General features: G+C 53.2%; 2 protein-coding genes across 8 annotated transcripts in view; one reads left to right on the top strand and one right to left on the bottom strand.

Moving 5' to 3' along the window:
* Positions 1–11,810, top strand: part of ADORA1 (adenosine A1 receptor) — an 88,015-nt gene extending 76,205 nt beyond the window's left edge. For 5 of the 7 annotated variants that reach the window (XM_037985727.2, XM_007988893.3, XM_073011624.1 and 2 more), the window contains one exon: positions 9,624–11,810. In XM_037985727.2, coding sequence (XP_037841655.2) covers positions 9,624–10,263 — 640 coding nt within the window. In that variant the 3' untranslated portion in view covers positions 10,264–11,810. The remainder of the gene's footprint in view (positions 1–9,623) is intronic. The other 2 variants (XM_073011625.1, XM_073011626.1) reach the window with 1 other exon arrangement.
* Positions 11,811–12,116: 306 nt separating this feature from the next.
* On the bottom strand, positions 12,117–20,509 carry MYBPH (myosin binding protein H). Its single transcript, XM_007988890.3, has 11 exons — positions 19,971–20,509; positions 19,747–19,881; positions 18,848–19,015; positions 16,347–16,435; positions 15,781–15,976; positions 15,459–15,598; positions 14,689–14,848; positions 13,648–13,784; positions 13,301–13,487; positions 13,019–13,069; positions 12,117–12,486 (listed from the first exon to the last, which is right to left on the bottom strand). Exons 1-10 carry the CDS (start codon positions 20,173–20,175, stop codon positions 13,053–13,055), a joined length of 1,434 nt encoding a protein of 477 aa, XP_007987081.2. The 5' UTR covers positions 20,176–20,509; the 3' UTR covers positions 12,117–12,486; positions 13,019–13,052.
* Between the last annotated feature and the right edge of the window lie 1,191 nt (positions 20,510–21,700).

Raw genomic sequence — 21,700 nt, 5'->3', positions numbered from 1 at the left:
CATGGCAGATCCTCAAGCAATCATTTCTGAATAAGTGGATGTATGGTTTCATTAATGCATTTTTACATGTATCTATTCATTCATTCAACAAATAGTTATTGAGCACTGATATAGGTACTGGGGATGCAGTGGTAAACATGCCAAATAAAGGTTCTGTCCTAATGGGGCTCACATTCTACTGGAGTACTGGAGAGAAACTGATAATAAATGCATAGATAGATAGATAGAGGGGGAAGAGAGGGTGTGAGAGAGACAGAGGAGGGAGAAGGTCAGGAAGTGATAAGCTCTATCAGGAAAATTAAATCTGGCAAGAGGATACAGTGATAGAGACTATTTTTCAGGACAGTCAGGGATCTTCCCTTAGGACCTGCCATCTGAGTGGAGACCTGAGTGAATGGAGAATGCACCTTCCCAGACTTTTCAGGAGATGAACAGGAAGTGCAAAGGCCCCAGGTATGTAAACGAAAGAGTGTCTACTAGCATGGTGAGAGTAGAGTGGAGTTCAGGGAGAGTGAAGTGGAGTTCAAGGTAAGGGGTTGGGCCCTTCAGGGAGAGAAGGGTCAGGGAGACTGGGGGAATGACAGGGCACCCTCTGCTCAGCAGTCAGGATCAAAACCAGAGTCATCTTGTTGATTTTTTCTCTCACCTGGACATCTGTCTTATTTATCTTCTGCTGCTATAATGGAATAGCACAGTCTAAGTAATTCATAATGAAGAGAAATTTATTTGGCTCACAGTTCTAGAGGCTGGGAAGTCCAAGATTAGGGGACCATGTCTGATAAGGACCTTCTTGCTGCCTCATAACATGCTGAAGGCATCACACAGGCAAGAGCTGAACTCGTCCTTCAGAAGGACCCCACTTCTGTGATAACGAACCTGTTCCTGCAGTATTGGCATTAATCCATTCATATGGGTGGAGCCTCATGACCTAATTACCTCTTAAAGGTCCTACCTCTCTGCACTGTTGCAATGGGGATGGTTTCCAATATATGAGCTTTGAGGGACACATTCAAACCATGGCATTCTGCCCTGGCCTTCAAAATTCATGTCCTTCTTGCATGCAAAATACATTTATTCCATCCCAGTAGCCCCCAAAGTCTTAACTAGATCCAGCATCTACTCAAAAGTCCAAAGTCCGGAGTCTCATCTAAATCAGATACGGGTGAGGCTCAAGACAGGATTCATCCTAAGGCAAATTTCCTTCTAGTTGTGAGCCTATGAAATCAAAACAAATTACATGCTTCCAAAATGCAATGGTGGGACAGGAATAGGATAGGTATCCCCATTCCAAAGGGGAGAAATAGGCAAGAAGAAAGCAGTAACAGGACCCAAGTAAGTCCAAACCCCAACAAGCCAGACAACATTAAATCTTAAGAGTCTAATGCCCTGAAGATTCCTGTGCCGGAGGATAAATATACTGCCCAGGTGGATGCCAAAGAAAAAGAAGATGTGAAATCTTGTGCTGAGTGGGTGTCTCTCTCAAAGGCCAGGATTGTAGAATATGAGAAACAGATGGAGAAGATAAAGAACTTAATTCCATTTGATCAGATGACCATTGAGGACTTGAACGAAGCTTTCCCAGAAACCAAATTAGACAAGAAAAAGTATCCCTATTGGCCTCACCAACCAATCGAGAATTTATAAAATTGAGTCCAGGAGGAAGCTCTGGCCCTTGTATTACACATTCTGGACATTAAAAATAATAATTACACACACACACACACACACAAAGGGAGTCTAGAATAGCCTTTTACTCCATGTACCACCTTCTGGACATATTGGCTCTACTGGGTTCAGCCCATGAAGCAACTCTCATGAACTGGAGTCTCATGCCTGCAGCTCTCCCATACTGGAGTTGCATGCTGGTGGTCCTACAGTGCTGGGGTCTGTGCAGTGGCCTCACTCCCATGACTCCAGGAGGCATTGCCCTGGTGAGGGATCTCTGTGGTGGCTCTGTCCCTATGACAAGTTTCTGCCTGGGCCTCCAGGCTGTCCATGATATCCTTTGAAATCTAATTGGAGGCTGGCGTGACCCCACAGCTCCCACACTCTGTGCACCTGCAGAATCCACACCATGCTGACACTGCCAAGACCTACCTACCACTTGTGCTCTCTGGAGCAGCAGCACAAGCTACATCTGGGCCTGCTTGAGCCATGACTGGGGCTGCCAAGGAGCACTGTGGTGGAGCAGAGTCCTGAGGTGGCCCTGGGCAGCAAACGCCGAGGTCCCGCCTGGTGTCTCTGGAAACCTTGCTCTAAGGGTCCTCACCTGCCTTGAAAATCTCTGAAATGCCTGTGTGGTCATTCTCCCATCATCTTGATGAATAGAACCTGGCTTCTTTCTATCCATGTTATTCTCTTTAGCAAATGGTGTTTTGGCCACATCCTTACTATTCTCTCCTGAACACACTTTTTAATTATTTACATGGCCAGGTTGAGAGTTTTCCAAATCTTTCCATTCTGCTTCCCTTTTAATGATAACTTTCATCTTTAAATCATCTCTATCTTCCTTCATTTTGCTATAAATGGCAAAAAGAAACCATGTAGCACCTTGAATGTTTTGTTGCTTGGATATTTCTTCTGCTAGATATTCCAGTTAGTTGCTCTAAAGTTCTGCCTTCCACAAGACACAATTTCACCAAGTTCTTTACAACTACATAACAAAGATGACCTTTACTCCAGTTTTCAGTATCTTGTTTCTTGTTTCCATCTGAGACCTCATCCAAATTTCTTTAGTGTCCAGATTTTCTGCTAGCATTCTAATCACGACCATTCAAATCATCCCTTAAAAGATTCAGTTGCTCCCTACAGCTCTTGTCTTCTCAGCTTTCACCAGAATTACCCTTAATGCTCCATTTATGGCAGTCTAGGCATTTTTTTTTTGCCTACTCCTCCAAACTCTTCCAGCCTATACCTGTTACCCAGTTCTAAAGCTGCTTCCACATTTTCAGGTATTTGTTATAGCAACAACCCCACTTCTGGTACCAATTTTCTGTCTTAGTCCATTTTGTGCTACTATAACAGAATACCTGAAACTGGATAATTTATAAAGAAAAGAAGTTTACTCAGCTCACATTTCTGGAAGCTGAGAAGTCCAAGATCGAGGGTCTGCATCTGACAAGGGCCTTTTTTTCTGGCTCATCCTATGGCTCAAGGGTGGAAGGACAAAAGAGAACACTCTCAAGACAGAAAAGAAGGTGGCCAAACTCATCTTTTATAAAGACTCCACTCCTGTGATAATGAACCCACTTCTGCAATAATGGCATTAATCCATTCAAGAGGGCGGAGCTCCCAGGATCTAATGACCTCTCAAACGTCCTACCTTTCATCATCATTGCATTGGGGATTAAGTTTCCAACACATGAGCTTTGGGGGACACATTCAAACCATAGCAACATCCAAACTCAGCAGCAGGTCCTGTTGGCCCTGTTCCTAAATACATCTCAAAGCCATATGCTTCTTCTCAATTCCCATGCCGCCTGCTACAGCATCCCACCCTCATCTGCCTGGATGGCTAAAATAGCCTCCTGCTGGTTTTCTTGCCTTCCCTCATTCCCTGCTGCAACGCATTCTCCACACAGCAGCCTGAGTTGTTTTTTAAAAACAGAAATTCGATTATATTATTCCTTTGCTTAAAATGACTTTCCCTTGTACTTAGAATAAACCCCAGAACACGTACTGCAGCCCTCTCAGCCCTAGGCCTCTTCTCTGACTGAGCCGGCCTCTCTGGCCTTCACCCCTGCGGTTCCTTCACACTAGCCCTCTCTTGCCACTCTGGCCTCAGCACCTCTCCCGGATGGTACCTTCTGCCTAGAAGGCTCTGTCCCAGATCTTTCCCTGGCTGACTCGCTGGTGGTCCTTTGGCTCTCAGCTCATTGTCTCATCCTCAGAGAGGCTGCCCTGCATATCAGCAGCGTGCCCTGCCCACTGACTCACTCCTGGGTTACCCTGCTTATTTCGCTTGGTAGGTCTTTTCACTCTCTAAAATGATCTGGTTTATTTGTTTGCATATCTATTGCCTGTTTCTCTGTCTGCAGAATGATACTTTCATGAGTCTGTTCTCTTTTATATTCCTGAACCCTAACACCTAGAACCTGGCACCTGATAGGTGCTCGATGAATACCCCTTCAATAAATGAAAGGGTGAGTCTCAACCACCTGATTGCCCCCAGAAGGAACAAGACACCAACTAAATAGCTGGGCAGCACATGCATGTGAACAGGTCATTCTGATGACTCAGAAAGAGGTCAGACTTTGCGGGAGAAGTGAGGCTCCCAGGCAAGGCACAATGGCATCCTCACAACTGCTTAGTCCAGGGAGATTTGCCTGGGGCAGGAGAGGCTTGCCTTCCGGGCCCTAGCCATGGCTCCCTTCTTCTGCTCCAAGCTTCCGCCCTCCAATCCTCATGTGTCCTCCGTCTCCCAGAGTGGCAGAGCTGGGTCCAATATGGGCTTTGCACTTGGACATACTGGAATCTTAGAAATTCTTTTCCTGCTTTTTCCTGGCAGAGTGGCCTTGGACATGTTTTCTAATCTCTCAAAGTCTCAGTTACTGCAATTAAGAAATAAGAATAATGACACAGGTTGAGTATCCCTTATCCAAAATGCGTGGGACCAGAAGTGTTTCCAATTTGGGATTTTTTCAGATTTTGGAATATTTGCATTATACTCACTGGTTGAGCATCCCTAATCTGGAAATCTGAAATGCTCAAGTGAACATTTTCTTTGAGTGTCTTGTTGGCATTCAAGTAGTGTTGAATTTTGGAGCATTTGGGCTTTTGGATTTTCACATTAGGGATGCTCAACCTGTAGTATCTAAGTGATAGGGTTGTGCTGAAGTATCAATAAAACCATGTCTATAAAGTCAGCGCACGGGCTGGGCGCAGTGGCACACGCCTGTAATCCCAGCACTTTGGGAGGCCAGAGCAGGAGGATCACTCGAGCCCTGGAGTTTGAGTTCAGCCTGGTCAACATAGTGAAACCCCCATCTCTACAAAAACACTTAAAAATAACTGGGCATGGTGGCCCACACTTGTCCCCACTACTGAGGAGGCTGAGGTGGAAGGATCTCTTGAGCCCAGGAGTTAGAGTTACAGTTAACTGTGATTGCACCACTGCAATCCAGCCTATGAGACAGAGTGAGAGCCTATCTCTTAAATAAATAAATACATACATACATACATACATACATAAATAGTGCCCAGCGCATAGAAATAAATGTTAACGCTTACCAGCATTTTTATTATTGTTATTATTGATCAGATAACTATTATTTTCGAACTCCTTCCTCACTTAGCCTCCAGAATCTCCCACCCCTCCTATGGCAGCCCTGCCAGGGTGTCCTGGGAAGAACTAACGGCTCTCTCTGCCGTGCCCTATTTGGACACAGGATTTGTAGACTTCGTTCCCTCATTTCCACCTCTAAACCATATTGACACCCCTGCAGCAGCTATGATATGAAATCCTTTTCTGTTCAGCCACCAGCTCTTGCCAGCACTGAGAGACTCAACAGGAACCCCCTTCCATTTCTTTCCTCAAGCGATCCCTTTTCCTCTCAGGGTCTCTGTGGCCCATTGCTCTGGGGACTCAGTCTTTTCATGTTATCATCATCAATAAGAAGTTCCGACTAATAAACTAATTCATACTATGGAGTTCATGTCATTTCAGCTTTTAAAAATAACATACAAGTGGGCGTGGTGGCTCATACCTGTAATTCCGGAACTTCAGGAGGTCGAGGGGGGAGAACTGCTTGAGCACAGGTGCTCGAGACCAACCTGGGCAACACAGGGAGACCCCGTCTCAATAAACTAAATAAATAAATAGCACACAGAGAAGGCAACTCTTAACCCAAAGGAATGTCTCATTCCTTGTGGGATTTTATGCACTTTGAAGGAGATTCTGGAGGTGGGGCTCTCCCTGGTTGCCTCAGGGCTATTTTTTTTTTTTTTTTTTTGAGACAGAGTTTCGCTCTTGTTGTCCAGGCTGGAGTGCAATGGCGCAATCTCACGATCTCGGCTCACCGCAACCTCTGCCTCCTGGGTTCAAGCAATTCTCCTACCTCGGCCTCCCGAGTAGCTGGGATTACAAGCATGCGCCACCATGCCTGGCTAATTTTGTGTGTGTGTGTGTTTTTTTTTTTTTTTTAGTAGAGACAGGGTTTCACCATGTTGCCCAGGCTGGTCTTGAACTCCTGACCTCACGTGATCCTGCCTCGGGGTCCCAAAGTGCTGGGATTACAGGCATGAGCTACTGCACCCGGTTCCCTCAGGGCTATCGTTAAGGCACCGTCTGCCCTGCTGGCCTGTGGACGGGGCCCCACTTGGTGTTTTCCTGTCTCTGTTCCGTTGCTTCCCGTTCGTGCACGCCTGAGCTGCACACTCCTGAGAGCAGCATCTCCCTGCTTAGCTCCCAGCACAGCTCTCAGGGATGCTGTGGACTTGGGAGGGGCATTCCCAAGTCAGAGGCACCTTCCATACACCCCGACCCCATGCATGCCCCAGGACTTGCAGCCTCTGCTTCCTTTCCCACGTGTAAGGAGAGGTGAGCTTCTCCCCTGGCCCTGGGAGGCAGCCCTTCCTGTGAGAGCCTGCCCTACCTCAGCCAAGGTCTTGGGTCCAGCCCTTTCCCACAAGGGAGAAAATAGCAAGAAAAACAGATGAGAGCTGATACCCTAAGCTGCAGGGTCTGCTGGGACTGGGTACTGGAGGAGCCCCAGGAAAGCTTTAACCCCGGGGGCTCCAGGCGGTCAGAAGGGTGAGGTGTGAGGAGAGAAGAGGGGAGGGAGCCACCTCTGTAGCTAGAAGTTGTCTCTTCCCTCTCTCCTGTCAGTGTCTAGACTGTCACTGTCTACCTCTCCTCTCTCCATAGGTCATCACTGCCCTGATGTCAGTCCCAGGCTAGATCCCTCAATCCATAGGCTGGACGGCAGCACCAGAGGTCACCTGGCCCACCCCACTGACTCTGGGCGGTGCCTTCCTTGGGCAAGGTCTAGAAGTTCTCCTTTTAAATCTAATAGGCAAGGGATATTTTCAACCTGCCAATCATCTGCATCTCAGCAACCCACAGTCAGCCTGGCACCCTGAAGGTGAGCTAGGCTTGGAGTCAGGAGACCCAGGCCAGTGGAGCTTCTAATCTGTGAAATGGGCATTCCCTTGTCTGCTGTGCTCACCACAGCAGCGGTTATGGGGATTACCCGAGATAGGACTGAGAAAGGGATTTGTACATGATAAATGTGGTATAAATAGCAGATGTGGTGGGTGGTAGGGGTAGGCAGGACACCTGGCCCCGTCCTCTCTGCAGCAGCAGCTGTCTTTCCCTGCTGAGGTTCACCTGGGGATCTGGCCCTGCTCTCCGCTGTGTGGCTGCTGAGATAGCATCTCTCAGCCTTCAGAATGACCAACGTTCCTTTGGTCTTTTCCTGTAGACTCACTCCTGGAACTTTTTCCACCATATCTGAGAGGACATGTGGGGAACGCTTTGAGATGGTCAGGAACAAGATGTGAGGAAGATGTTTAAATAGCCCTTAGGCTGTGTTTGCTGAGCATCCAGAGATACTGGAGTTTTCCAGGTGGCCATTTGTCTAGGAGCTTGGAGGGGTAAGAAGAGCTCAGGCAAAGGAATACTGGTCGGGTGTTTACAGAGTACTTGCACATGTAGTATCTCATTTGATCCTCCCCCTCTGAAGTAGGTCTCTTTTACAGAGGAGACATTGATCTAGCAAGTTGCAGACTGGCGGCCCAAGTTTGGGTCTTCTGACTCACAGTGTCTGCACCAGGCCTGGCCATTCTGCTGAGGATACAGAGGAGGGAAAGGGCTTCAATTACAGCAAGAGAGTGAGGATTGGATCTAAGAAAACTTCAGAGTCACAAGTGAACCAGTCACCTCTCAAGGCCCCTTGGTGGTGGTTTGGGGCACAAGAATCCTATGATCACAGAGTAGGAGAGGGGAACTGCTCCGAGGTGTTGGAGTCACCTAGTCCTCAATTTCTTCACTGGGACAATGAAGGGATAGAAAATGAGATTCCAAAGGTCTCTTCTAGTCCTTATCTTCTAGATGGGGTGGAGAGGGGGCATCTGGTTCCTCCCACTCTGCAAATTGTCTCCCTTCCTACTTCTATAGCCTTCACAGAGCAGGTGGGCTTTGATGGATGGTAAAGGATCTAGGAGAAGCGTTGTCTGGGGTGAGACAGACTTTAGGCATCATCACCATGCAGGAGAAAGCCGCAGATTCTGCATCCCTGGGGCAGAAGGAAACGGTCGGCAGCCTCTCCCTTCACACTCCTGGGTCTCAGAAGCTGTTTACATGCTCAGGAGGGCACTCCATCCATTTCAGAAGCTGCTTTGGAAAATAACAACTGGGCAAGCTGCTGCTGCTCAGCCGGCTCCTCAGCACAGAGCTGGCGAGACCCAGCCCTTGGCACTGTCTCCAAGGCCAGTGTGTAGGCAGAAGCCATGATGGCCGCTGGCTAGATTGGTTTAAAGGGAAGCAGGAACCCCTGAGATGTGAAAACGCCCAACCCTTGTGGCTCATGAGCAGCCTCATCATCCAGATGTTTCCATCTTCTTTGTGGGTCATGACATGAAAAAAGTTAGGCCCTTGACTCAACCTATTTCCTTTAAAGGACGTATCATGATCTGTAGTTGTCTTGTTTATTTTCTTGCTTTGGTGTTATCTGTCTCTTCACCCAAAATGTGAGATATGTAGAAGCAGGGATCTTTTATCTTATTCTCAGCACAGAGAGCAATGCCTAGCACAGAAAGCACTTCACAAATGCTTGCTGAATGAATGCATCCATGTATGCATGCGTAAATGCATGAATGAATGAGTGAAAGTATCCAGCATGTAGTAGATGCTCAGTGAATATCAGTTTTCTTTCCTGAGCATCATTTCCAGTTAGCTTGGGAGTGCAGGGCTGGTTCTTGAGATAAAGCCGTTGGGAGTTAAGTGCTGCACAGTGATTGGAAGGGGAAACAGGAGGTTAATGTAGAGGTGGGAGACGGGGTATGGCAGGGGAGTATGGGACAAGGCCAAGAGAAGGGGGGTTGTGTGAAAGATTTTTTGAAATGACAGTTGTGTCTGCTGGCCTAAGAGAAGGGATGGTTTGTTAACCACCTGGGTGTTTCGGTCAGTGTAGACACGTTTTAGGAAGCATGGAATGGCACTGCCACCTTCCATGTGGCCTTGGGCAGATCCTGTGACTACTTTGAACCTCAGTTTCCTCATCTGTCGATTGGGTAGCCCTCATTCTGCCGGTGACTTCCTACGCGACGAAGGCTGTCATGAAGCAAGGGTGAGATAACCAGTGGGGGCGTGCTGAGCGCATGGGAGGAATTTTTACTTTTCCTTGAAATTCCTAAAGGAGCTCCTCCGTGATTTTCTATTATTATTTTTGTCATTAATCAGGATTTCCTTTCTCTGCAGGAGAGTGAGCCAATGCATGGCAAGCACTAAATCTTAGATCCTGAAGACTCGGCCCTCAAGCAAAAGACATGCATCTCTCCACTCACTGGGCCCTGGATGGGGAGGGTGCTCCTCTTAGAGGCCCCTGGAGGCCAGGTGTGCCTTGGAGGGGCCTTTTGAGGCAGCTGGGAGGCAGATCCTGACACTCTGCCCTCTTCTTCCCCAGATACAAGATGGTGGTGACCCCCCGGAGGGCGGCGGTGGCCATCGCCGGCTGCTGGATCCTCTCCTTGGTGGTGGGGCTGACCCCTATGTTTGGCTGGAACAATCTGAGCGCAGTGGAGCGGGCCTGGGCAGCCAACGGCAGCATGGGGGAGCCCGTGATCAAGTGCGAGTTCGAGAAGGTCATCAGCATGGAGTACATGGTCTACTTCAACTTCTTTGTGTGGGTGCTGCCCCCGCTTCTCCTCATGGTCCTCATCTACCTGGAGGTCTTCTACCTAATCCGCAAGCAGCTCAGCAAGAAGGTATCGGCCTCCTCTGGCGACCCGCAGAAGTACTATGGGAAGGAACTGAAGATCGCCAAGTCGCTGGCCCTCATCCTCTTCCTCTTTGCTCTCAGCTGGCTGCCTTTGCACATCCTCAACTGCATCACCCTCTTCTGCCCGTCCTGCCACAAGCCCAGTATCCTCACCTACATTGCCATCTTCCTCACGCACGGCAACTCAGCCATGAACCCTATCGTCTACGCCTTCCGCATCCAGAAGTTCCGCGTCACCTTCCTTAAGATTTGGAATGACCATTTCCGCTGCCAGCCTGCACCCCCCATTGACGAGGATCTCCCAGAAGAGAGGCCTGATGACTAGACCCCACCTTCTGCTCCCACCAGCCCACATCCAGTGGGGTCTCAGTCCAGTCCTCACTTGCTCACTGTCCCGGGGGTCTCCCTGAGCCTGCCCCAGCTGGGTTGTGGGCCAGGGGCACGGGGGAGGCTCTGAAGAGATACCCACAGAGTGTGGTCCCTCCACTAGGAGTTAACTACCCTATACTTCTGGGCCCTGCAGGAGGCTTGGGAGGGCAGGGATCCTACAGAGGGACCGGGTGTCCAGAGGCAAGAGTGTCCTGAGCCTCCACCTGCCTGACCATCCCATGAGCAGTCCAGTGCTTCAGGGCTGGGCAGGTCCTGGGGAGGCCAAGACTGCAGAGGAGCCACCTGGGCTGGGAGAAGGTGCTTGGGCTTCTGCAGTGAGCCAGGGGAGTCTGCTTGTCTTAGATGTTGGTGGTGCAGCCCCAGGACCAAGCTTAAGGAGAGGAGAGCATCCCCTCTGAGACGGATGGAAGGAGAGAGGTCGAGGACGCACTGGCCTGCCTGTCTCTCCTGTTCTGTAGGAGAAGGTGGCCAGAGGCAGCTAAGGGGCAGGAATCAAGGCGCCTCCATTCCCACCTCTGAGGACTCTGGGCCCCAGGCCATACCAGGTGCTAGGGTGCCTGCTCTCCTTGCTGTGGGTCAGCCCAGGATTGTACGTGGGAGGGGCAGAAAGGGTAGGTTCAGAAATCATTTCTGATATTTGCTGGAGTGCTGGCTCCATGCCCTGGGGAGTGAGCTTGGTGCGGTAGGTGCTGGCTTCAAACAGCCATGAGGTGGCAGCTCTGAGCCCTCCTTCTTGCCCTGAGTTTTCCAGGGAGGAGCCTGGAGTGTAATTACCTGTCATCTGGGCCACCAGCTCCACTGGCCCACCCGATGCTGGGCCTGAACTGTCCTAGGTGACCCCATCTCTGCTGCTTCTGGGCCTAATGGAGAGGAGAACCCTAGACATTCTGCCTGCCTGGGGACGGGGTGGACAAAGGAAAGGGTCTGTAAGGACTCAGTGTTGACTGTGGGTCCCCCTGGGGTGGGTTTAGCAGGCTGCAGCAGGCAGAGGAGAGCACCCCCCAAGAGTGTGTGGGAGAAGGCCTTGCTGTCATGTGAATCCCTCAATAACCCTAGTATTTGTCTGGGTTTTCAGGGACTTTGGAAGCTCTATTGCAGGTGTCTGGGGGTCTAGGACTTTAGGGATCTGGGGAAGGACCAACCCATGCCCTGCCAAGCCTGGAGCCCCTGTGTTGGGGGGGTGAGGCAGGGAGCCTGGAGCCTCGGTGGAGGGGAGGAAAGGCGGGGGAGCCTGGAGCCCCCATGGAGGGGAGGTAAGGCGGGGGAGCCTGGAGCCCTGGTGGAGGGGAGGTAAGGTGGGGGAGCCTGGAGCCCCCGTGTAGCGGGGGGCGAGGCGGGGGAGGGGAGGTGGTCACTGAGTTGACCTTCTGAACATGAGTGTCAACTCCAGGCCTTGCTTCCAGGCCCTTCCCTCTGTTGGAAAGGGGGTGTGCCCTGGCTCCCAAGGGAGGCCCATGTGACTAATAAAAAACTGTGAACCCTGTGGAGAGCACATTGCTGGGCGCCCACCCCCACCACTGTTGAGGGCAACAAGACAGCTTCAGCAGAGAGGAAGCAATGGCGGGGGCCGGGAGGAGCTGTGAGAGTGGGCCTGTGGAGGCGTTCAAGGAAGGAAGGTTCCAGAGAGGGTGTGTCTGTTTCCATAGTTACACACTTGGGGTAGCAAACCCTGATCAGGAAGTGAGATCCTGAAAACTCACATGTCCAGAACCCCCACCCCCCGCCCCAGCCATGACATCCTGAGACCTCTCCCCCTGGCATCTTCCTCATGGTGACATATCTGGAGAACCCCTCATGGTGAAACATTCAGACACCCCCGCCTCCTGGTGACACAGCACCTCCCCCTAGATGATGACGCTCAGTGGCACAGAGGCCCCGCACTGTAACACCACGCATCTTTATTGGAGTGCTTCCCACCCAGTGCACAACTCCGCAGGGCACGCCAATCTCTGCGCCTTCCAGCACCCCTTGAGCCCAGATAGCATGGCCCGGGGCCTACCAGGCCCAGTCCTGAGTTCTGGACAACAGCCTCTGTGGGAGGGAGGCCAGCAGGTACCAGGGGCAGTTCCATCAGCCGTCGCTATGGAAGTGGGGGTCTTGGACATCTCTGGAGTTTGACTGTGGGCCTGGCGGACCTGACCCTTCAGGCCTGCAGCACCTGGAGGAGGACATGCTTCCTGAGCCCCTGGTGTGAGCAGAGCTTGGCTGCAGGCCAGAGAGGTGCAGAGAGGGGAGGGGGAGCAGCACCCTCTTTCTCACCAGGCCTCCCTCCCTCAGGACCAAGCCCAGGTCTGAACTCTGCCCACTGCAGTTCTAGATACTTCTGTACTTATGCAGAGCCTCAGAACCACCAGGGGAGGGAAGGCAGGGAAAGGTTGTTATCCCCAGTTTTCGGATGAGGAAATGTGTCCAGAGAGAACACCTTTGCTGAAGGTCACTCAGAGCTGGGAGCAGACTCTGGTCATGTGGCGGTCCACGGAATCAACCCCCTTCCGGACCACACCGGCATCGCCTGGCCCTGCAACGTCACTGCGAGTCTCTGGACATGCGTGCTAGTTGCCTGTGTCCTCAAGTTTATACCCAGAGCTGACCACCACCTTCCCTTTTCACTCTCACCCCCTGCTCCCGGCCTCCTCTCTGCTTCCGTGCCACCCGCAGAGGTGACAGAGGGGGTGGGTCAGGCCATTTACCTTGCTCCTCATCACAGCCTCCTCCTGTGGCTCTTCAGTGCGTGGCTGAGGCTGGAAGAAAGGCTGCAGTTAGAGTTTGGGGGAAGTGGCGGGGAACTGACAAGGTTCATGGTTATACACCCTCTTCTACACCTGTCCACCCTCCCGCTTGGAAAGTAATCGGCACAGCCTGACCTCAATCTTACTACCCCTTCTCTTCTGCCTTGATTTTAAGCTCTCTGCTGCCTCTAGTTCAGCTCCAGAGAGGTGCTTACTCCTGTTCTCCCATCCTCAAACTCTCACCTTTGACCTCCAGCCGGCAGTCCACAGATGCCTCCCCCAGCACGTTGATGGCCTTGCAGGTGTAGACCCCAGAATCAAAGGGGCTGGGTTTCCGGATCTCTAGGGTGCAGACGCCTTGCTCAGAGAGGGCGCGGTATTTGGGGTTGCCCTGGATCTCCATCTTGTTTTTCATCCAGATGATCTTGGGCTGGGAGGCATGGTCAGAAGAGAGCTGAGGAGGTGTGGACTGGAGCGGGGCACTCAAAGGCTATCCCCAGGCTTAGGTGTGGATGCCTGGAGGATTCCTCAGCCCTGCTGTCACCATCTGCCCCCACCAGCCCAGGGCACAGCAGGGCCTGGACCCTCACCTTGGGTGAAGCTCGGACACTGCAGAACAGCTGGGTGCTGTAGCCAGGGGTGGAGGTGTGGTCAGCCAGGGGCTGGGTGAATGAAGGGGCTTCTGAGAAGTCTCGCTCAACAAACCCTTTAGGTTTGGCAGCAATATCTGGGTTCAGGGGAGAAAGTCGGGTGAATCTGAGCTTACAGGAGTGAAGGAGACCTGTTAGGACTGACTGTGATCCACGATCTATGGATAGCAAGTCATGGCTTATTTGCGGGAACTTGGACAATCTCAGAGAGGCAGAGAGAGCTGAGACTGTAGCTGGGTGGGTCAGGGTGGAGAGCAGAGAAGAGAAGGTGGAAAAACCAGAGATGAGAGCATCTTGGCAGAAGGTGGAGGCTAGTAACTCAGAGATGCCATATTTCCTTTGTGTTTGTCATTGGAGACTTGACTGGCTTTCCTTTTCTAAACAAAAATTTCTTCCTAATTCTGTGCAGTTCAGGCTAGTGTTAAAAAAAGTTAGCCTTCTGGAACCCACACAGACTGTGGGTCGGAGAGGGCCTCGGGGCACACAAGGGACAGGGAAAAGGGCCCAGGGTTTAACATTTGACGCAAGAGGGTCAGGTGCCTGTGTGGAGACAGTAAATACTCCTATCTCTCTTGTCCATCTATGTGGTGTGTATTAGGGTTGGGAGGCTTGTTTTTAGCAAACTCACCCTTTTTAGCACACTACCCATCCATGCACAGGTCACCCTTTAGATTCCCTTCGGACACTCTCTGCCTGAAACTTGGCAGATGTACACACTTCTCTGGAATAAGTACACAGCCTCCAAAGGGGCATCTTTCATTTGTGTGGATTTGCTCTGATGTGTTTGTTAAAATCAACCAGCCACATCCACTACTTTACAGCCATTCTGTGCGTGTGTATGCATAGCTGTGGAGTGAGGGGACAGCACGTGTTCCAGGGGCAGACACCCAGGAGAAGCCCAGAGAGAGGGGTGCAGAGATGCCGAGGAAGAGGCAGGGACAGGGAGAGAGTTAGCACAGCCAGCTCTGGGCCCAAACCCACCTGCCTTCTGGATGTGGGCGAGCTCCTTGGTGACGGTGGCTGAGGCGCTGAGTCCACACAGGTTTTCTGAGAAGACCTGGAAGGAGTACGAGTTGCCGATGATGAGGTCAGAGATGGTGCAGGTGGTTGGGTGGTAGCGCTCCAGCACTGTGAACCATTGCTGCAGGGCCCTGGGCGTCACCCTCATTTCTCACCCCTGTCCTTGCCCTCCCTGCTTACCCTGGAGCCCTCTCCTCACAGGAACTCATTCCATGCCCCCAACCCTGGGATGCTGAACCATCCAGCTTTGGACCTCAGGGACATTGAATTGGAAGAAGGGCCCCCTGGGTCACTCAGGTGACCTCTGAAGGGTCCTCAGAGAATCCTAGAGCCTTCGTGTGCAAAGTGTGGCCCACAGATGTGCAACTTCAGCATCACCTGGAAACTTCTTAGAAATGCAGGCCCTCAGCCCCCACCCTGGACCTACTGAGTCACACTCTGCCTCTTAGCAAGCTCCCCAGGTGACTCATGTGGACATTAAGATTTGAGAAGTGTGGCTCCAGAGCTTGAAAGGCTTCAGATAGCCCGGGCCAGCCCTCCTCACAGTCTTCAGGAGGCATCTGAGGTCCAGAGAGGAAAAGTCTTGTTAAGGGCCTCCTAGGGAGTCAGGTTAGCAGTGGGCAGACCAGAACTGGATCCCTAGACTCGGTCCCTAGACTCAGTGGGATGGGCCTTCTCCACCACCTTGACCACTTCGTACCCCGACCCCACTCTGCCTCAGCCAGCCTCACCCCTGTCTTTTTGTCTGCCTTCTGCACCGTGTAGCCCAGGAGCTCTGTGTTGCCTGTGTCCTGGGGTGGCGTCCACTGAAGAGCAGCGTTGCAGCCCCAGACGTCCAGGAGCCGGATGCTGCTGGGAGGTCCAGGTTTCTCTGTAGGCCCAGAGTGTGAGGGGAAGTGAGCGTGAGGGCCAGGCTGGCCACAAAGCCCCTACATCCAAGATTTGGCTCCTGCCACACTCCCTTGGCCTGCTCCCATCAGCCGTCAGCTCTGGGATAGGAGGTCGGGGGCTCCAGGTCCCCCTTGAGGCAGCACTGTTCCCCTGGCTCCATACCAATCACCAGGATGTCAATGGCTGCCTTGGCCTCCAGGCCTTCCACGTGCACGGTGAGCTCGTAGCGGCCCGAGTCGGAGCGCTGGGCCGAGCGAATGAAGAGGATGGAGTCCTGGTCCCCGGTGCGCACGCTCACCCGCTGGCTGTCCAGGGCATGGCCGTTGTGGGTCCATGTGGCCTGAGGCTTAGGCTTCCCCTGGCAGGGAGGAGCCCCCAGGGTGAGTGTAGGGAGGTGCCAGCATCCCCACACCCCCTGAACTCCAGGAGTCTCGAGCTGTTCTCGGGGAAGCCTGTCCCTTTGGGCCTTCTCAGGAGGGGCAGCAGAGGCTGGAGCCACAGGGGCTGCCCTGAGCCACATCCTCCAGGTGTCCAGCCCGCTCTGGGGCCCACCTGCCCATCCCCAGGCTGAGAATCACCAATGAGTCATGTACATGATTGTGGGAGGATGAGGCCGTCTCACTGGGTCTCAGCCCAACCCTTGGAGATCCTGCCATTTCCCAGGCTCCCCTTAAATGGGGGCCCTGGTTCCCACCCAGCCTCTTACCCTTGGTGGGGGTAATACCCACCTGGAAGGGGATTTGCAGGTTGACCGTCTCTCCCACCTGGCGGATGTAGGTCTGACGGAGGTGGCGGGGGACACGGATCTTGGGGTCCTCTGGATCAAAGCAAGAGTCTGGGCTTAGCAGTGCAGTGGGGTGGCTGATTGGGGTTTCTGAGGTGGGGCAGGGGATAGCTGGTGAGGGATGCTGGCTGGGAGGATGGTCCTGCGTGTGCCTGGCTGCCGTGGGGTCCCTCCTTGCAGGAAGGGTGAAACTTTCACTCCTGAGGTCTAGGGGCCCACGTCCCTTAAGGGAGCAGGAGGTTTCAGGAGGTCAGCGCCTCCACGGTGTGAACTGGTAAGCATCCTGGGCACTCCCTTGGCGCCTCGACTCTGCCAGGATGGGATTTGCCTTGCAGCCCAGGCATTCCCAAGCACCAGATGGGCCCCAGCTGACTCTCTGTCTCCCCCTGCTGGGGAGCAGGTGCTGCACCTGTCCGGCTGCACTTCTGAGAAGGGGAGGCCACTGCCGTCTTCCTGCTCTAATACCCCCCACCCACCACAAGCCCAGGACTTTCAGAGAAGTCCTTATGAAACCCTGTTTGTCCATTCCTCTGTCTCCAGGCCTTATTGAGAGGATTAGGATCTTTCCCTTCCTAAGTGAAGCCAGGGCAGGTATCCCCCCTTCTTCCTCTGTCACCCTCCCATAATCTGTTAGTCACTGAGCTGGGAAGTCCTTCCTGAAGTCCTATTTCAGCCACCTGTTATGCTAAGGAATGACCTTCTGACCCTCATCTGGTCAGGGGCAACCACTGAAGCCCCTGGGCATTCTAAAGGAAGTTGCAGTGGCCACCACCCCTGTCCCCTGGGGTGGGTGCTGGGCCCATGACTGAGGCTCCTTTGCAGCAAACAGGTGGCAGCAGTTGGTTGGTGGCACGCAGGGCGGAGGAGGATGAGACAGTGAGAAGGAACACGGTGTCTCTGAGGATTAGCTGAGTGGGCACTTGGCTCTGTGAGCTCAGGCATGGAATGCTCTAGGGACAGCTGCAGGGGGTCAAGAATGTTTGGCAGCTCCAGGTGGCTGAGGAGAGACAGCTGAGCAGTCAAGGATCCTGGACAGGGCCCCCACTCTGCCCTGCCCATGACAAGCCTGGCTATTCCCCACTTATTCACAGCCTCCTCTCCCTCTTCTCTCCAGGAAATCCCCTTCTCTCCTGCCAGAGGAATTTGAATGGAGAAGTGGGTGCTGAGTCTGGCTGGGTCCATCAATGCTGGGCCTGAGGGGCCTCTCAGAGTCTGAGCTCCCTGGTTCCCTGGGGAAGGCCCAGCACCCTCCCAACCAAGAGGCCTTCCTGGCACCTCCAAGACTAGAGTCGACACAGCCATACTGCAGCTGCCAGGTGGGGCCACATCTCACTCAGAGCCAAAGGCTGGGAATGTCCTTGGGTTTTGGGTGCCACTGGAGAAGATGCCGTGAAGTGCAGTGGGGCATGAGTGGTCCTGTGTAGGCATCAGACTCTGGGACTGCCCATAAAAGGCTGGGTGACCTCAAGGGATGCTCTGGGCTCCTTGGGATCTGCTTGGCCTCGATAGTCTATGAATCTAAGCTCCCTAACCCCATGGTTCCCATGTGTCTCAGGCCTCAGAGCTGAACATTTCCTTTTGAATCCAGACTTGACCCCTCCTGTGGATCCCCTCTCCTTCTGGAGGCCTTGTCTAGAGCTACAGAGTTCTGTTTAGCCTCTCCCAGGAACCATCCATCCCCTTGTGGAGGAACAAGAAGGAAGGTGGAGAAGGCCTCAGGCCACCTGCCTGCCTGTGTCTCTCCTCACCCTGGGGGACTGTGCCGTCCCCAGAGACCTCAGATCACACCAAATGACTCACTGTCATTAACAGACTGAAACCTGATCAGCTCTGGGAGGGGAGCAAGGGGAGGATTGAGGCTAATGCACCTTGCAAATAGAAATATTAGCAATGGGGATGGCAGCTGGCCTGCGGGGCCCCAGTGAGGTACGCCCTCTGCGATGGAGAAGTCCTCATGGACCTTTCGCAGACCCTCTTTTTCTTTCCATTAGGGCCGTGGTGGAACGAGGGGCAAGTAGGGCCTTCTCTCTGTTTCAAGACCTTTGAGAGAATCTGGAACCCAGGACACAGGAAATGGGCAAAAAATGAGTGTTTATGGCCACTGGAGGAATTGAGATTAGATGGGAGAAAGAACAGATGGACCCTTAGCATTGAGCAGGCGACCCAGGGAACTTGACCTTTTGTTTCTGAGCATCAGGAGGCCCTTTCCTCAAGGCGTGGGGGCTGGACCACTCAGGGAAATGGCTTCTTAGACCTCCAGAGGCCCCTTGCTGCTGAGGAACCTGGAACTCTCTTCAGGCAAGATGTGATAGTGTGTGGCTTGTGCATGCGAGTGTGGGACGGGGGAAATGACTGCCTGGCTCCCTCTACCTGCTGGCCTCAGTTTCTCCATTAGATGAGGTGTTTGGGAAGGGCTGGGGAGCTAAAGGCCAGGATGGGCTTTACCGATATTCTCTCGGACGTGGACGGGCTGGTCCAGCATGGCCGGCGGGCCAGCCCCTGCGGAACTCACTGCAGACACCCGCAGGAGGAGCTTGTCTCCCAGAGCCAGGTTCCGCACGGTCTGCTGGGTCACCATCATGGGCCGGGCACTCACAGGCACCCACTCCGAGGCTGAGGGGGTGGAGGGAGTGTGAGGTCTTGGCAGTGTGGCCACAGGCGCCCCTCTCCATGGGGCTTTTTTTCCTGCTGGTGATCTGGGGAAATCAGCCTCCCTCTCTGGGCCTCATTTTTCCCTTCTTTGCCTTCCCTGACTTCTTGTCAAATGGCATAAAAGACACCTGATGTTAGAGCCCTGAAATCATGGCCAGAGATGGGGTTGTTGAAGCCCAGAGAGGGTTGGACACAATTGCAAAGTCACACAGCAAGGTAAGGGCAGAGACAGAGGCAGAGGCCAGGCTGGACTTGGGCCATGGAGGGGGACAGTGGCATCAGGGATGTAGCCCCCATACTCCCACCCCATTCCTGCTTTCTCCTCACTGTCTCTTATGCTAACATTGCCCTCTCCTGCTCCTCCCTCTCCACTTCCTACACTTCAGGGTCCTCTGAGACTTAGCACTTCCTTCCCTTTTCGCCAAAGGAGAACCCAGAGTCCCCTTACCCTTCTCTTACTCAGAGACTCCTTGGAACTGAGGACAAGGGAGCTCCTCAACCCACCCACCTACGCTTTCTTGCTCTCCTGCTGGTGGAGCAAGAAAGGATAGGTGGGTTGAGGAGCCCACTGCTTGCATCACCCCCTTCTGTGTCTCTCCCAGATTGACCAACAACAGGGCCTGCGCACTTGTCCTTGCAACCTTCCATGACAACCTCCCCTGGGTGTATGCAAGACTTAGCCCAGCACTCACCTCCCTCTCTGCAGAGCTCCAGCACATAGCCCTGGAGGCCCAGCCTCCCCAGCCTCTCTGGGGGCTCCCAGCTCACAGTCACAGAGCTGTTGCTCACATCCTCCAGGGTCAGCAGCAGTGGGGCACTGGGGACATCTGGGGAGATGAAGAGGTTCATGGCCAAGAGCTCCCCTCCACCCCTGACATGCCTGCCTCCCTCCTTCCCCTGCCCCACCTTCAGTCACCTTCACTTGGGGGTGCAGGCTTAGTGGTTGTGGGGGCTGCAGGGGCCTGAGGGGCAGGGGCCTGTGGCTTGGGCACCTGCTCTTCCCTGGTGGACTCTGATACTGCCACTTCTCCAGGAGGCTCTGCGGTGGGCACCTTGGCAGATTCAGATGCGGTCTCCTCTGGACTGCAGGCAGGGTCCTCGGAGGTGGTTTTTTCCATCATTGCTGGACTGGCTGGGGGGCCAGGCTGGAGTGTGCAGGGGTCAGCCGTTGGGGGTCCTGGGCCTCTAGGGTGCCCAGGACACCTAGGTCCAGGCTTATATAGTCAGGGGCTGCCCCACCCCCAGCAAACGATTCCCAGCTGTGGGGTCAGGTCAAGCAGGAGGACTGGAGGGTGGAGAGGCGCCCAGGCCAGGAATAGCTCTGGGGGAGGAACCACAAGGGCCCCTTGAGGAGTCACTCCCTCATCCATCACCCCGACTGGCCTTCAACAGCCAGGGTGCTGGTGCCCAGCTGGGGGAGGGCGCAGATGGGTGAGATGGGACATCAAGCAGGCCGTGTGCCAGGTGTCAGGGCAATGGGAGGAAGAACTTCTATCTGGAGAATGAGCCCAGCTCAGGCTCTGTGTGTCTGGCCTCTATGGGGCCGCTTGTGCCCAGAGCTTCTCAGACTGGGTGCTGGGGCCCTGAGAGTTTGGAATAGTCTTCCTTGTGAACACTCCCAGCTTTGCCTCTGGGGCCCACGCTCCCCAGGCTCCCACAGTTCCCAGGGACTCTTGCCTGTGCTGTATGAGGCTGAGGGCCCTAGAGAGGGAGGGAATTGAGATGCTGAGGGTGGAGCTGCTCAGAGGATGGTCCTCCAGCATTGGAACTAAGAAAGGGGGACTAAGTCCTCTGGCTCCTGTCTCTGCTGGGCGGCTGGTAAGGAGCTACTCTCCCTGATGCCTGCCGTGGGCCTCAGTTTTCCACCTATTACAGAGAACCCCTTGCCCTTCGGGGTGGGGTGCAGTCATAGGCAGATCTTGAAGACGCCCCAGTGGAGGAGAGCACTCTGAAGCTTTTAGACTCTTCCAAGCAGTCTGTGGGCTTGGACTTTCTCAGTGTGCCAAAGGAGGCAGATATGGCCAGATTTCCAGTTGTTGATTCATTTATTCAATAAAATGTTAAGACTGGGAATCATTGGAAAGCCAGAAAATACCATGTGTCAGGAAGGAGGGAGAGCATTAAGAACTTTTATTGCTGGTGTTGGAGCAGTCACTCTGGAAAATGTGAGAGTTTTACTAGTGCCTAGTAAAATGGATGAGGTGCCTACTCCATGACCCAGCCGTGCCACTCATGTAACACCCACACATGCCCCAGGAGCCGTGAAGAAGAAGGTTCATGGTAATGTTATTTGTACTTGTAAAATGTTGGGGGGAAACAGCTGCCCCTCAACAGTGTGATGGATAGATGGATAAATAACTGTGGAGTGTTTATGCAAATATAAAGCAAAGCATGGGGTCAAATGAGCAACTTCAGCTACTCACAGACCCAGTGATGAGCAGAAGAGCAAGGCACACAGAAATGGTGCGTCTCATCTGTCTCATCTACATTAAATCCAAATGTAGTCAACACCGGGCTCTCTTCTTCAAGGTGCATCCGTGGGTGGTAAGGCCAGAAAGGAAGATGAGGCCAGTACAAAAGTTAGGATGGCGATGGCCTCTAGGCAGAGGAACAGGAGTGTATGTGAGCATGGTGGCTGCAGGGGTG

The sequence above is a fragment of the Chlorocebus sabaeus genome, chromosome 25, assembly GCF_047675955.1.
Source record: "Chlorocebus sabaeus isolate Y175 chromosome 25, mChlSab1.0.hap1, whole genome shotgun sequence".
Classification (NCBI taxonomy): domain Eukaryota; kingdom Metazoa; phylum Chordata; class Mammalia; order Primates; family Cercopithecidae; genus Chlorocebus; species Chlorocebus sabaeus.
This window is presented reverse-complemented; position numbering and strand designations above follow the sequence as displayed.

Coding starts and splice junctions, on each gene's coding strand:
- MYBPH (XM_007988890.3), bottom strand. CDS start 20,175: ATGATGGAAAAAACCACCTCCGAGGACCCTGCCTGCAGTCCAGAGGAG. Junction 16,436..18,847: donor CCACGTCCGAGAGAATATCG/GTAAAGCCCATC, acceptor GCTTTGATCCAG/AGGACCCCAAGATCCGTGTC. Junction 13,785..14,688: donor CGCCCACATCCAGAAGGCAG/GTGGGTTTGGGC, acceptor CCCTGAACCCAG/ATATTGCTGCCAAACCTAAA.